This window comes from Erinaceus europaeus, chromosome 12 (genome assembly GCF_950295315.1).
Source record: "Erinaceus europaeus chromosome 12, mEriEur2.1, whole genome shotgun sequence".
Taxonomy (NCBI): Eukaryota; Metazoa; Chordata; class Mammalia; order Eulipotyphla; family Erinaceidae; genus Erinaceus; species Erinaceus europaeus.
In genome coordinates this window covers 27,531,280-27,545,031 of record NC_080173.1, presented here as the reverse complement: position 1 = coordinate 27,545,031, position 13,752 = coordinate 27,531,280, and the positions used below count along the sequence as shown (strand labels likewise).

The window sequence follows — 13,752 nt, the reverse complement described above, 5'->3', positions numbered from 1 at the left end:
TGCGAAGCTAGCCTGGCAAATGGCGCCTGAACAGGGACTGGCACTCCCCACCTGCAAGGAGGACATTTCACTAGTGGTGAAGCAGGTCTGCAGGTGTCTTTCTCTCTCCCTCCCTATCTACCCTTCCCATTCAACTTCTCTCTAGTCTTTTTTTTTCCCCATTCTCTCTCTTGCTTTCCCCTCCCCAAAATGATGCAGAGGGCCTATTTATTCCTAGTGATTTTAATGTTTAAAAGAAAATTATTAGCTTTTTCTTACAATAAATAAATAAGTAAAACAAACAGATGTTCTGGGATGGCCTAAAGAAAGCAAGTCAATGTTGGCTAAAAGTTGCAGCTCAGAATTTCTATTGACAGCTTATCATGTATAGTTCCCTAAGCCTGTTGATTACATTTTGGGGTTGAGGGCTTGGGTAACACAAGTTAACACTTATATAGGCCACCACCTTCCAGCCTTATACTTTCTAGTGTAGTAGTTTCTTCATTGCTTTATGTGTGCTTGTTTGCATTGTCAACATAATGTCATATTTCTTGGTGATTGCATAGGTCTCATCTATATGTTGACTATTCATCATATTTCATATAGGGCTTTCCTCCCTATATAATCAAATCATTGAAAATACCAGATTATTAACACACTGAAAATGCAATCAATCAGATGATTATTATCTAATGTTTTAATGATCACATTTTTAATCCAATTATGCATGTTTGAATCTTTCAAATTTTCTTTAATTAAAGACTGCCTCCTGGCACTACTGTCAGAAATAAGAAATTGAACCAAATAGAGCCAAATATAATTTTGTGTCAAAAAGGAGCAGCAAAGATAGCTGTGCTGTGCTGGGCCTAATGGTTGACCATTATTACATTATAGCCCACATACAAAAATTTCTAATTGATAGGAAAAATTTAATCATCTTCAGATATACTCCATTTGCATTCAAATAAATAAGGGATTTCTTTTTCTAAACAAACCTCCCCTAACTGATTATTCATATTGTTGGTCAGAATGCTTGAAAATGAAAGACAGAGTTGGGTGAAATGTAGACTACTTAATGCAGTGTGTATTTAATATAAAAGTCATACATTATTCATTTTTGCAATTTGAATAAGTTTGAATTTGGCATCCCTGTTCCTCATCTTTTTCTTTGATGAACAATTAATTATTAAAATATAATATTGTCTGCATACAGCACTGGGATCCTTGAAAGTGGAGTATGAGATTCATTCCTTTTCAATTCTTTTCTTTAGGAATGTGCAGTACCTCCTTATTATGGTATAATGGAATGAATGGGGATATAAGTGGAGTGTTTCAAATATTTTCCTCAGGTAGTTAAGCAACTAGGATAGAAATTGTTTTAAATTCAAATTGCTAATTAGGATTAAAGTTGGAGGTAGCATGCTCCCATAGGATGGGCTTAGAGTCAGGCTAACTGCACTTTTATAAAAAAAAAAATTAATTTAACTATCAGGTGTAAAAACTCTGTCAGATACAGAATTCTGAGTCCTTCGCTACTATTAGTTCATTTAATATTTGAACTCTTTGTGAAGATGATACTATTATAATCCCATTTTACAGATGAAGAAACAGTCACAGAGAGGTTACATTTCCTTTCATAGGTCAACCTTTAAGTAGACTACTTAGGATTCATACTCAGTGATCTGGCTTCCCTTTATATTATAATACATAAATTTATTAAGAGGTTTTGTTTGTCTTAATTTGTTGTTGTCGTTGTTTTGGTAGAAAAGTTTTAAGTTTTCAACATGTAGTCTCTCTTCTACCTGGTGGCTATACTCAAAATCTCCTTCTCAGTCTTGGGTTCAGATGGTTGATGCTTAAGCAGCTTGGTAGGCATTGTCAGAAACATGGAACCACCACTTCTTAGTGCTTGCTGGCTGACTGTGAAGTGTTCTGAGTGTCAATCGAGTAGGCGCTGCTTGTGGGACTGAGCAGGAAATGGGATTTTCAGAAAGATCAGTAAAAAAAAAAAGAATGTTCAGTTAGCTTTTTGAAAGTTCAAGGAAGAAAAGAGCTCTAGAATTAATCCCAGAGTGTAAGTGCACAAAAACAGTTCACGTGCACTGTGTGTGTGTGTGTGTGTGTGTGTGTGTGTGTGTGTGTGTGTGTGTGTGTGTGTGTTTTGGATAGAGACAGGAAAATTGAGAGGAAAGAGGGACATATAGAGGATGAGAGAAAGAGAAAATACTGCTCATGAAGCTTTCCCCTTGCAGATGAAGACACTCAGGGTGCTGGGCTTGTACACTCTGATAAAATATCACTCGATCCCTAAAAACACCTAGCCTTAAAGAAGGCACCCAGACATGTAACATGCCTCCCCAAATTCTGGCTGTCAAGATGCATAACACTCCCCCACCCAACTTTTGAGTTAGAATGGGTTGGGGGCAGGTCTCTTAAAATCTAACCTGAAAGGGGTTGGGCAGTAGCGCAGCGGGTTAAGCACACATGGCGCCAAGTGCAAGAACGAGAAGAAGGGTCCTAGTTCCAGCTCCCGGCTCCCCACCTGCAGGGGTGGGGTTGTCACTTCACAGGCATTGAAGCAGGTCTGCAGGTGTCTATCTTTCTCTCCCCCTTTCTGTCTGCCCCTCCTCTCTCAATTTCTCTCTGTCCTACCAACAACAACAATAATGATGGAAAGAAGATGGCTCCAGGTACCAAGCCCCAGCAATAACCCTGGAGGCAAAAAAAAAAAAAAAATCCTGCCTCTCCTGAAAGTGCTCATCAAATCTAGCCTGCACAGATTGGTAGCACAAGTGTCTTCTATTTATCTTTTCCTGTTCTTGAAAGCCACTGCCTTTCCCTCAGTTGGGTGCTTTAGATCTGGGGCTTCTCTGTCACAGGCTTACAGGAGGACTCTCTTGTCGCTTCCCTCAGCATATAGCTTGCTTAACTGCAGCATTGGATTGAGCCCCTAGAGGAAAACTGTGCAGAGAGTTTCTAGTCATTCCTTTTGGAGCTCATGATCCTAAGGTAAGTGGTGTGATGCCAGTCCACCTAAAACAGAAGAGACAATGAAGGTAGTGATTTTACTTTGTAATACCAGTCCTGCATATCCTCTTTTGCTTGAGACTTTGAGCTGACTATTCACACAGTCTAGGAAGCACAGAATCAGCAAACAAAGGCCAAATCCTGTCTCTGCCAAACATGCTTGCAGAGATCTCCCCATCATTAGGCCAGATTGAAATTAAAGTCTGGGCTTGCCAATGGGCAGAGGGCAGCCCCACCATTTCCTGCCTTTTGTCTAACGGAAACTGTTTCTGTCTTTCTGACCATCAAACCCTGTGATCGGAAGACTGCAGAGCGTATTGGTTCATGTTTAATTCTCCCTTTTAAAAATTGAATTGAAAGCTTATAGAACACTCAGCCAAGGTTGCTGAGGCTTGGTTAGCTGCTGCTCCTTTGTGGTTCACTAGTGAGCTGGGACTTAATTATTTAGCTTCTGTGTGCTTTGAGATATCTGTAAAGTGAATGTAGTAAAAGTATGCACGTCGACAGGGAAGATAACTTACTGGTTATGCAAAAAAAAAAAAAAAAAAAGACTGTCATTGCTGAGGGTCACAGTCTTGTTTCAGCCCCCCTCACCACCATAAGACAGAATTGAGCAGAGCTCTGGTTAAAAAAAAAAAAAATGAATAGGGGGAAAGAAAGTATACATAAGGCTGGGCAGTAGCGCAACCAGTTGAGTACACACTATCATACGTTAACGATTAGGGTTCAAGTCCCCAATTCACACTTATGGGGCAAGCTTCACAAGTGATGAAGTAGTGCTGCAGGGGTGTCTTTCTGTTACTCTTTCCCTCACTATCTTCCCCTCTCAATTTCTCTCATAAAATATACGGAAAATAAAAATAGTAATACATTAAAAGTTCGAAAGAAAAAAGTATACACTTCATAAGGTTTTAAAGTGAGTTAAAGCATGGTTTAAGAGTAATGAAACAACTTCCTAGTTTGCATTACAGCTCTATAAACTGGTGGTAATGATAAGATCTACTTTATAGGACAATTTTTAGTATTAAGTCAGTCTGTCTTTGTATGACTCTTAGAATAGGGCTTGTCACATACAGTAAGTGCTGGTTAAATATTTGCACCATAGGTCTAGGCGGTGATGTACCTAGTTGAGCACACATATTACAATGTGCAAGGTTCGAGCCCCCGGTCTCCACTTGTAGGGGGGAAGCTTCACGAGTGATGAAGCAGGACTACAGGTGTCTCTCTGTCTCTCTTCCTCTCTATCACCTCCTTCCCTCTCAATTTCTGGCTGTCTCTATCCAATAAATAAATAAATAAAGATAGTACTATTTTGTAAATATTCCAAATAGCGGTTGATATATAATAAAGGTTGAAGCAATGTAAGTTTTGATCAGCAAATCTCTTCCCAAAGGAACCTGCTGTTGTTATTATTCTAGTATGGTTGGTTTCTGTTGAGGCTGTTGCATTATTCTCCAGTTACTACATAGATCTTTTGAGTCTAGAGATGCATATTCACCCAAATATCTGCACTGGTTGCTCTTCATGAAAAAGATAAGAGAGATGTGAGAACTTGGGAAAAGTATTCCTATATGGAGCCCTTAAGATGCCTAGGAATGTCCATTACTATGGTGGAGACCATCAAGGAACTAAGGCAAGTCACTAGCAGGACTGTCATAGTCATACTATACCCTTCAAAGGAGTACGTACGAAGCCTAGACTTAAATTCATTGCTAGACTTCCAGCTAAGACCTTCTCTGCTGAGTGACAGAAGTTAGACAATCTGTTGATCCTCTTTGAGCTGTAACACACTACCCTAATCTCTATTACACTCTTCCTTCCTGCCACAGGACCTTCCTACATGCTATCTCCATAGTTTCAAATGTTCATTCTTATCTCTGCCCTTCAATGTCACCTAATTACCTTGAGGCATGCCCCCCTTTGTTTCTTTTAAGCTAAGTCAGAACTTTGGATTCATAGTCCAGCTTTGCTTCTTAGGAGCTATCTGGCCAGACACTAACATCTTTTTCTTACCTTATTTTCCCTATTATAGTTATTGTGAGATTTTGTTTGGCTTTCAGCTTATCTATTCTTTTCATCGAGCTAGCTTTATTTTGCAGAGCTGTTTGTGGTTTATGAGTACATTTCATACCTTCAAAATAGGTTTCAAGGACAGTGAGATGTCTCACCTGGTGGAGTACATACTGTGTGTCTTTTTTTCCTTATCTCTGTCTCTTCCTCTCTGTCTTTCACTTTCTGTCTGAGAAAGAAAATAAGAATTTGCCAGGCACAGTGGAGTCATGCAGGCACATAAGCCCCGGGAAGCCCTGGCAGCAAGGGGAACAAAATGAGTCACTACATCTCACCTACCACCAGAGCACCTGCCTCTTTTCGCCACAGATCTTTGGGCCCTCTTCTTCTTTGGGAAGCTCAGTTCCCAAAGTGAGAGATCATTCAGGTTTGACTTGGTGAATTTCAGTTTAAATGTCATTTCTTCTACATAAGGAAAGATTGCTCCACCTTTGTAAAAAGAGGGAATCACGTTCAGGGCTCTCATTTTCTTTTTCTCTTTCTCTTTTTCTTTTTTTTTTTTAAATTTATTTTTATTAGTGAATGAGTAGTGGCTTACAAGATCATAGGATTACAAGGGTGTAATACTACAGTACCACAACCACTACCACAGTTCTTCCAATTCTGTACTTTCTTTCTCCCCAGTATGACCACAATGGTTTTTATAAAGTCTCAGTGACAGTTTTGCTATATTATTATTATTGTTGTTGTTGCTGTTGCCATTGTTGTTTAACAAGTTTAAGAGTTTTAATACTTTACATTGCACACATGAATGAAACCACCTGGCAGCTGTCTTTCTTAGAGAAATGAAGGTCATTTGATAATGGATAAATCATGACATTTTAAATTTTAATGTATAAAATAAAAATATAAAATATCAACAAAATCATGAATAGGAGGGGTAAAATTCCACACATTTCCCACCACCAGAGTTCCACCTCCCATCCCTCCACTGGAAGCTTTCCTATTCTTTATCTCCCTGGGAGTATGGACTCAGAATCATTATGGGGTGCAGAAGGTGGAAGGTCTGGCTTCTGTAGTTGCTTAAAAATACATTATGGCTTTTCCAATGATCCAGTGTAACAGTAAGAGTCCTAGAACACAAACAAATAAAAACTAAAAAATAAATCTCCTTGACTTTATAGGGCTGTCATTTCCTTTTCCTTTTTCTTTTTTTGTTTTTTGTTTTGTTGGTGATTTAATATTGATTTACGAAATTATAAGATAACAGGAGTATAATTCCATAGTGTTCCCACCACCAGAGTTCTATGTCCTCAGTCCCTCTATTGGAAATTGTAGCAGTTTGCCCAAGGTAACAGCTATGGGTTGACTATTATTTCTACATATATACCCATTTTTGCTATGGTCTTGCTTTCTCTTCCTTTTTAAGTCACACCTAGGGCTCTCATTTTCTAATTCCAGAGCTGTGTTCTATTTAGGTGACATTTGCATTTGACTGGATCTTGGGTGAAATCATAATGGGATTGAACTTGACTGTTGGCATATAATTTTCCTTTCATACCAATGTCTTTACAGGGTCCCAAAGTCTGTTCCACTGATATTTCCCAAATGTTAGCTTGAGAAGATCTCAAAAGGAAAACTAAACTGAGATGGGTTAGATTAAGCAAAGAAGACATCTTCTTATCTGTAGGACTTTTCAGAGACTATACTATGCTAGTATTTGTCTACTGGGGCCTAAGGGAGGGACTGCAGTATTGCTCAGTATTGCTCGTCATGGAATCTGTTCCTCCTGAAATTCCATGCAGTAATGGTGCCTCACAGCATTCTCTGGGGAATGCTACTGTGTTTTTAGAAGCTTTTCTACCAACTGCTAGTGTTTCTCAGGAGTTAAACAAATATGAGGTTGGGATGTGGCACAAGCCTGTGGAGCACTTTGACTGTGTGTCTACATCACATGACCACTGTGTTTTCTTTTTCCTCTTCCTCCCAACAGAGAAGGAGACCTTTCTGGATCCTTTCATCCTCCGGGAGCTCCTGCCTTCATCCCTGGGCAGCTATTACCGGTACACGGGTTCTCTGACCACCCCACCGTGTAGCGAAATAGTGGAGTGGATTGTCTTCCGGAAGCCTGTTCCCATCTCTTATCATCAGGTAGATACTCAGCTCCAGATGGGGTTTGATATGTTCTGTGCTAACTTCATTCCTTCTACCTTTGCTAGAGATGACCAGTAAGGGCTTTTTTTTTTTTTTTTTTTTAATTCTCTGTTCCTCATTGATTCTTCCATCTTTTCAGTAATCATGTTTTTAACCCAAGAATTTAAAACTAGAACAGATTGTTTTTTCAGCTGCAAACTGACTAGTTGAAGAGAAGTTCAGGCATGAAATCAGGTATTGTGTTAGGGTTCGGACTTGAGAAGGTAGTAGCTATCCTCTCTGAAGAGGACATCTTCTGCCAGGAACTCTTCTATACTCTTTATGTGTATATATGAAACCCATTCAGTTCTCAGAAACAGTAGTCTTCTGAGGTAAGTGCCACTTGTCCCTTCACTTTAAGAAAAAGAAACAAAGGAGTATAGTAACTTGTCCAAACTCACATATAGGGTGGAGGTAGATAGATAATGGTTATGCAAAGAGACTCTCATGCCTGAGGCTCCGAAGTCCCAGGTTCAATCCCCTGCACCACCACAAGCCAGAGCTGAGCAGTACTCTGGTAAAAATAAAATAAAAACAAAACAAAGTCACACATGTATTTACTGTAGCAATGGTGTGTGCCCCTAGTAGCAATGGTGTGTGACCCTAGAGGCAACACTCTGTACCACTACCTCTAAGCCTCCCCAAAGTTCAGGAAAGTGAGAGATAAATGTACACGAGGAAATGATTCATTTATTGACTGAACCCTTTCTGTGTGTGCCAAGCACTTTACTAAGCATTTAACATATGGTCAACATAGTGGCAAAGCAGCACTGAGAGGTAGATGTTACACTAAAATGGCACCCATAATAATGTCATGGAGAGATTAGGTATCATGACCAAGAATTCATGGTTAGTGAATGTAGAAGCCAGAAACCAAGCCTTATCCATAGTAGAAATTGATGTGAACCAGGTAGACTTAGGGATCAGTATCAGAGGAAAAGGAACCATGGGGGTGAGACTAGAGGGCTTGAAATCAATTCATAAGGAATAATATACAGCTAAGAGGAAGTTTGTTACCTATCAAAGATGCAGCCTTCATTGAGGTAGCATAAGAGCAAATTTATTTGCCATTATTCTGGAAAATAGAGCTGGGAGTAATAGGTAGAATTTTTAGAGAGTGGATTTGAGGCATTAATTAGGAACGTCTCAAAAATGGAAGAGACTTATCAGAGCCACCTACGGCAACACCTCTCCAGGACTAGCAAGGAATTTTGTGGATGGCCGGGGAAAATTTGGGATTGTGTAATAACAGTAAAGTGACTAAAAACCCAGAAAACATTATGAACCAGGTTGGCCTGGGGAATAGTCCTGAAATTTTCCTGAAACAGGCAGGACTATAGAATAGGGTAGTTGGGAGGATAAAGCAAATTGGACAGTGTGCTAGTCAAGCCTATTTTTGATGTAAGAAACAGAGACACCCACTTAAAATATTTCACATGGGTGGACATTTTAAAGAAAGAATATCAGAGGGCATCTTGAGATGAAGTGCTAGTAACCAGGAGTATAGCCGGAGAATGAGGCGCATGTTTTATTCTGCCTTGCAGATTCTTCTTGGGCTATTCAATCTTTCTGCCTCAGCTTTTGTGATTCTATATTATTGTGGTCCCTTCTTTTTCCCACTTTGTTTTCTTTTGTTTGTATATACCAATGTGGCTCCTCTGTTACAAACTGATCTCTCAATTCAAGAGCTAGCTACCAGTTGACAATAGTCTAGATTTTATGACAAGTATCCAAGATGATTTATCTGAACACATGTTGGTGAAGCAACAGATAACCATGGTTGGCTTCTGGTCATGTGTCTGTCCTTGAATAGGTCCATTTAAGTGCTGTGCAGCAGCCGGAGACATCCAGTTTTGCCCCTCAGTTTATCCCACTGATTAGGTGAGGTGATGTGGGGCCAGGCTAAATAGATTTATCTGACCTCACTACTGTTGGCAGACTTTTTACTTTGAAGAATTTTTTTCTCCTTCAATTCTACTTAGATGAACAAAGACAGACTAAAAATTTGGTTTCTGAACAGAATCTTCCAGCCTTAAAGAGATAATTAAATATGAAACAAATTTTCTTCCTTATGGTGTAGTTAGCATTGATTCATTAAAATAAAACTGCAGTCTGAATATTTATATCCTCAGGATCGAGGCAGGGACTTAGAAAATGTATCCTTTTGTTCAATTAAGATAAATGTTTTTGGGCCCAAGAGATAGCTTACCTGTAGTCTCTGCCTTACCTTGAGTGAAGCCTTTATCTTGAGCTCTGGCATCACACAGAAGCACCATGGTTGGCACCTTATGGATAGTGGGGGGGCGGGGGTGCTGTAGTATCTCTCCTCTCTATCTTTCTCTATTTAAAATTTTAAAAGGCAGAAAATAGTGCCAGGTCCAGGTGGTGGGACACCTGGTTGAGTGTAATGTTTAAATACACAAGGACCCAGGTTCAAAACCCCAGTCCCCACCTGTAGGGGGAAAGCTTCACAAGTGGTGAAGCAGTGCTGCAGGTGTCTCTCTCCCCTCCTCTACCTCCCCCTTCTTCTCATTTTTTGGCTATTTCTATCAAATAAATAAATAAAAGATAATTTAAATTTTTTAAAAAAAGGAAATAGTGCCCAGGTTGAGGACCTTAGCGCATTCCATGGAATCACGTTTAAAAAAATGCTATTGTCATGAAATATATGAAGTAGCTATGACAGAAAAGTTAAGTAAAAACTGAGCCACAGAATTCTGACCTCTGAAAGCACATCCCAAACTTCAACAAGTTAACTTATGTTTTAATTTCAGAAAAAAAATTCTAGTGAAAAAATATCATAACAATTGCAACATTAAAAATGTACAAATCCCAACATTTATTTCTTAGGATGCCCTATGAAGGTGGGAGACAGAGTAGTAATTGTTTAGTTGTGGACACATTGTGACTAGTAGCACATTCTGGGTTTTATTACAGCTTCCAATACCTACTGAGTCCTAGCAAAAGGTACTTTACTCCTTGCTACCTTGTCAAGTGTTTCTCAGTTAGAAGTATATTGACATTTGGTAAATGAGACTCTTAGCACTTTATTTACATGTTTAATTTTCTATACTCCATGTTACCCATACACTTAACAAAAGAAAATAGTAGGAGGGTTTTCCCCTATGTCTTTCACTATATGGTGTGTCTGTGGGTATTACTGTTTCAAGGAGAAGAAGAAATGCATGAGCCCAGTTGACTTCCCAGTTTCTTTGCAATAACCTGTCATCAGATAATAGTGCACTTTTAGGGGATGGACAGTAGTGTACCCAGTTTGGTGTACACTTCACCATGTATAAGGACCCTGGTTCAATCCCTTGGTTCTCATCTGTAGAGGGGGAAGGAGGGGATTCAAAAGCATTGAAGCAGTGCTGGAGGTCTGTCTCTCTCTCTCTCTCTCTTCCTCTCTCTCTCTCTCTCCTTCCCCTTTCAGTTTCTCTCTGTCCTAACAAATAAAAGAAAAGGGAAAAACAATCACTGGGAGCAGTGGATCCATTGTGTAGGAACTGAGGCAATAACACTAGTGGAGTAAAAGTAAAAATAAATAAGCAAAATAACTGCCTTAAATATATTCTGGTGGAATCTATATATAGCAGACCTACAGCCAACATCATACTCATTGGTGAAAAAGTAGAAGCATTTCCCCTCAGATCAGGTACTAGACAGGGCTGCCCACTATCACCATTATTATTCAACATAGTGTTGGAAGTTCTTGCCATAACAATCAGGCAGGAGCAAGGAATTAAAGGCATACAGATTGGAAGAGAAGAAGTCAAACTCTCCCCATTTGCAGATGAAATGATAGTATACATAGAAAAACCTAAGGAATCCAGCAATTATCTTTTGGAGATCATCAGGCAATACAGTATGGTGTCAGGCTATAGAATTAACATTCAAAAGTCAGTGGCATTCCTCTATGCAAACACTAAGTTAGAAGAAGTTGAAATTCAGAAATCAATTCCTTTTACTATAGCAACAAAACAATAAAATATCTAGGAATTAACCTAACCAAAGAAGTGAAGACTTGTATACTGAAAACTATGAGTCACTACTCAAGGAAATTGAAAAAGACACAAAGAAGTGGAAAAATACTCCATGTTCATGGGTCGGAAGAATTAACATAATCAAAATGAATATACTACTCAGAGCCATGTACAAATTTAATGCTATACCCATCAAGATCCTAACCACATTTTTTAGGAGAATAGAACAAATGCTACAAATGTTTATTTGGAACCAGAAGAGACCTAGAATTGCCAAAACAATCTTGAGAAGAAAAAACAGAACCGGAGGCATCACACTCCCAGATCTTAAATTGTATTATGGGGCCATTGTCATCAAAACTGCTTGGTACTGGAATATTAATAGACACAGTGACCATTGAAATATAATTGAAAGCCCAGAAGTAAGCCCCCACACCTATGGACATCTAATCTTTGACAAAGGTACTCAGACTATTAAATGGAGAAAGCAGAGTGTCTTCAACAAATGGTGTTGGAAATAATGGGTTGAAACATGCAGAAGAATGAAACTGAACCACTGTATTTCACCAAATACAAAAGTAAATTCCAAGTGGATTAAAGACTTGGATGTTAGACCACAAACTATCAGATACTTAGAGGAAAATATTGGCAGAACTCTTTTCTGCATAAATTTTAAAGACATCTTCAGTGAAACAACTCCAGTTACAAAGAAGACTAAGGTAAGCATAAAGCTATGGGACTACATCAAATTAAAAAGCTTCTGTATAGTAAAAGAAACCACTACCCAAACCAAGAGACCCCTCACAGAATGGGAGAAGATCTTTACATGCCATACATCAGACAAGAGGCTAATAACCAGAATATATAAAGAACTTGCAAATCTCAACAAGAAAACAAATAGCCCCATCCAAAAATGAGGGGAGGATATGGACAGAATATTCACCCACAGAAGAGATCCAAAAGGCCAGGAAACACATGAAAAAATGCTCCAAGTCTCTGATTGTCAGAGAAATGCAAATAAAGACAACAGTGAGAGACCACTTCACTCCTGTGAGAATGTCATACATCAGAAAAGGTAACCGCAACAAATGCTGGAGAGGTTGTGGGGTCAAAGGAACCCTCCTGCCCTGCTGGTGGGATTGTAAATTGGTCCAACATCTGTGGAGAACAGTCTGGAGAACTCTCAGAAGGCTAGAAATGAACCTACCTTATAACCCTGCAATTCCTCTCCTGGGGATATATCCTAAGGAACCCAACACAACCATCCAAAAAGATCTATGTACACATATGTTCTTAGCAGCACAATTTGTAATAGCCAAAACCTGGAAGCAACCCAGGTGTCCAACAACAGATGAGTGGCCAAGCAAGCTGTGGTATATATATACAATGGAATACTACTCAGCTATAAAAAATGGTGACTTCACCATTTTCAGCCAATCTTGGATGGACCTTAAAAAATTCATGCTAAGTGAAATAAGTCAGAAAGAGAAGCATGAATATGGGATGATCTCACTCTCAAGCAGAAGTTGAAAAACAAGATCAGAAAAGAAAACACAAGTAGAACCTGAACTGGAATTGGTGTGTTGCACCAAAGTAAAAGACTCTGTGGTGGTTGGGTGGGGAGAATACAGGTGCAATAAGGATGACAGAGGACCTAGTGGGGGTTGTATTGTTATATGGAAAACTTGGAAATGTTATACATGTACAAACTATTGTATTTACTGTCGAATGTAAAACATTAATTCCCCAATAAAGAAATTAAAAAATAAAATAAATAAATAGATTATATATATATATATATATATATATTCTGTTGTTTTTTTTTTTATAGAGGCAGAGAAATAGAGACAGGAAAAGAGAGAGAAACCTACATCACTGCTTCACTGCTCATGAAGCTTTCCTCCTGCAGATGGGGACCAGGGGCTCAAACCCACATCCTTGAGCATGGCAACATGTGTGCTCAACTAGGTGGAGCTCTGCCCAGCCCCCAATAAAATAAATTTTAAAATAGTGTACTTTTATCTAACACTACTTCATAGATTCCTACTGCCCTCCCATGGGAGACAAGCAGCTCATTTCCTTGTGGCCAAACTGGCTCCTTGCTGGCTTGCTCCCTGGAGATCACAGCCGTGCCAGCCCTCAGAAAGAAAAGCCTGAGCCATCCAAATATTATCATTTCAGGCCTCCCCACCTTGACCCTGCCAACATTCTTTTTGAAGTTAGCACAGAATGTTCATTTCAGAAAGGCAGCCAGCCAGTCTAGAAAGGTCACGGGACACAATTCTATGTCTGCCTCTATGAGAAGGAGAACATCACCAGCCCTTCATTTTTCTTTTTCTTCAAAGACTCTCTTCTCTCTTCCCTTTGTCCTCCCTCATTGCTGAGTGTCTGCAGGCAGTGAAAATGAGAGCATGTTCACCATAAAAATATGGTGGTTAAAACACACTCTCAACTGGTCTGATGTAGATTGCTTAGAAGTCTTCCAGAATAAATATGAGCAACTGCTACTTATGTAACTACTTCTTGGAGGCTGTACCTAAAAGGCAGTAAGGGCGAATGT

At 39.3% G+C, this 13,752-nt stretch overlaps 1 protein-coding gene across 2 annotated transcripts in view; it reads left to right on the top strand.

The window, feature by feature from the left end:
- Positions 1 to 13,752, top strand: part of PTPRG (protein tyrosine phosphatase receptor type G) — an 869,661-nt gene that overhangs the window by 700,623 nt on the left and 155,286 nt on the right. For both annotated transcript variants that reach the window (XM_007529163.3, XM_007529164.3), the window contains exon 7: positions 7,010 to 7,167. In XM_007529163.3, coding sequence (XP_007529225.1) covers positions 7,010 to 7,167 — 158 coding nt within the window. The remainder of the gene's footprint in view (positions 1 to 7,009; positions 7,168 to 13,752) is intronic.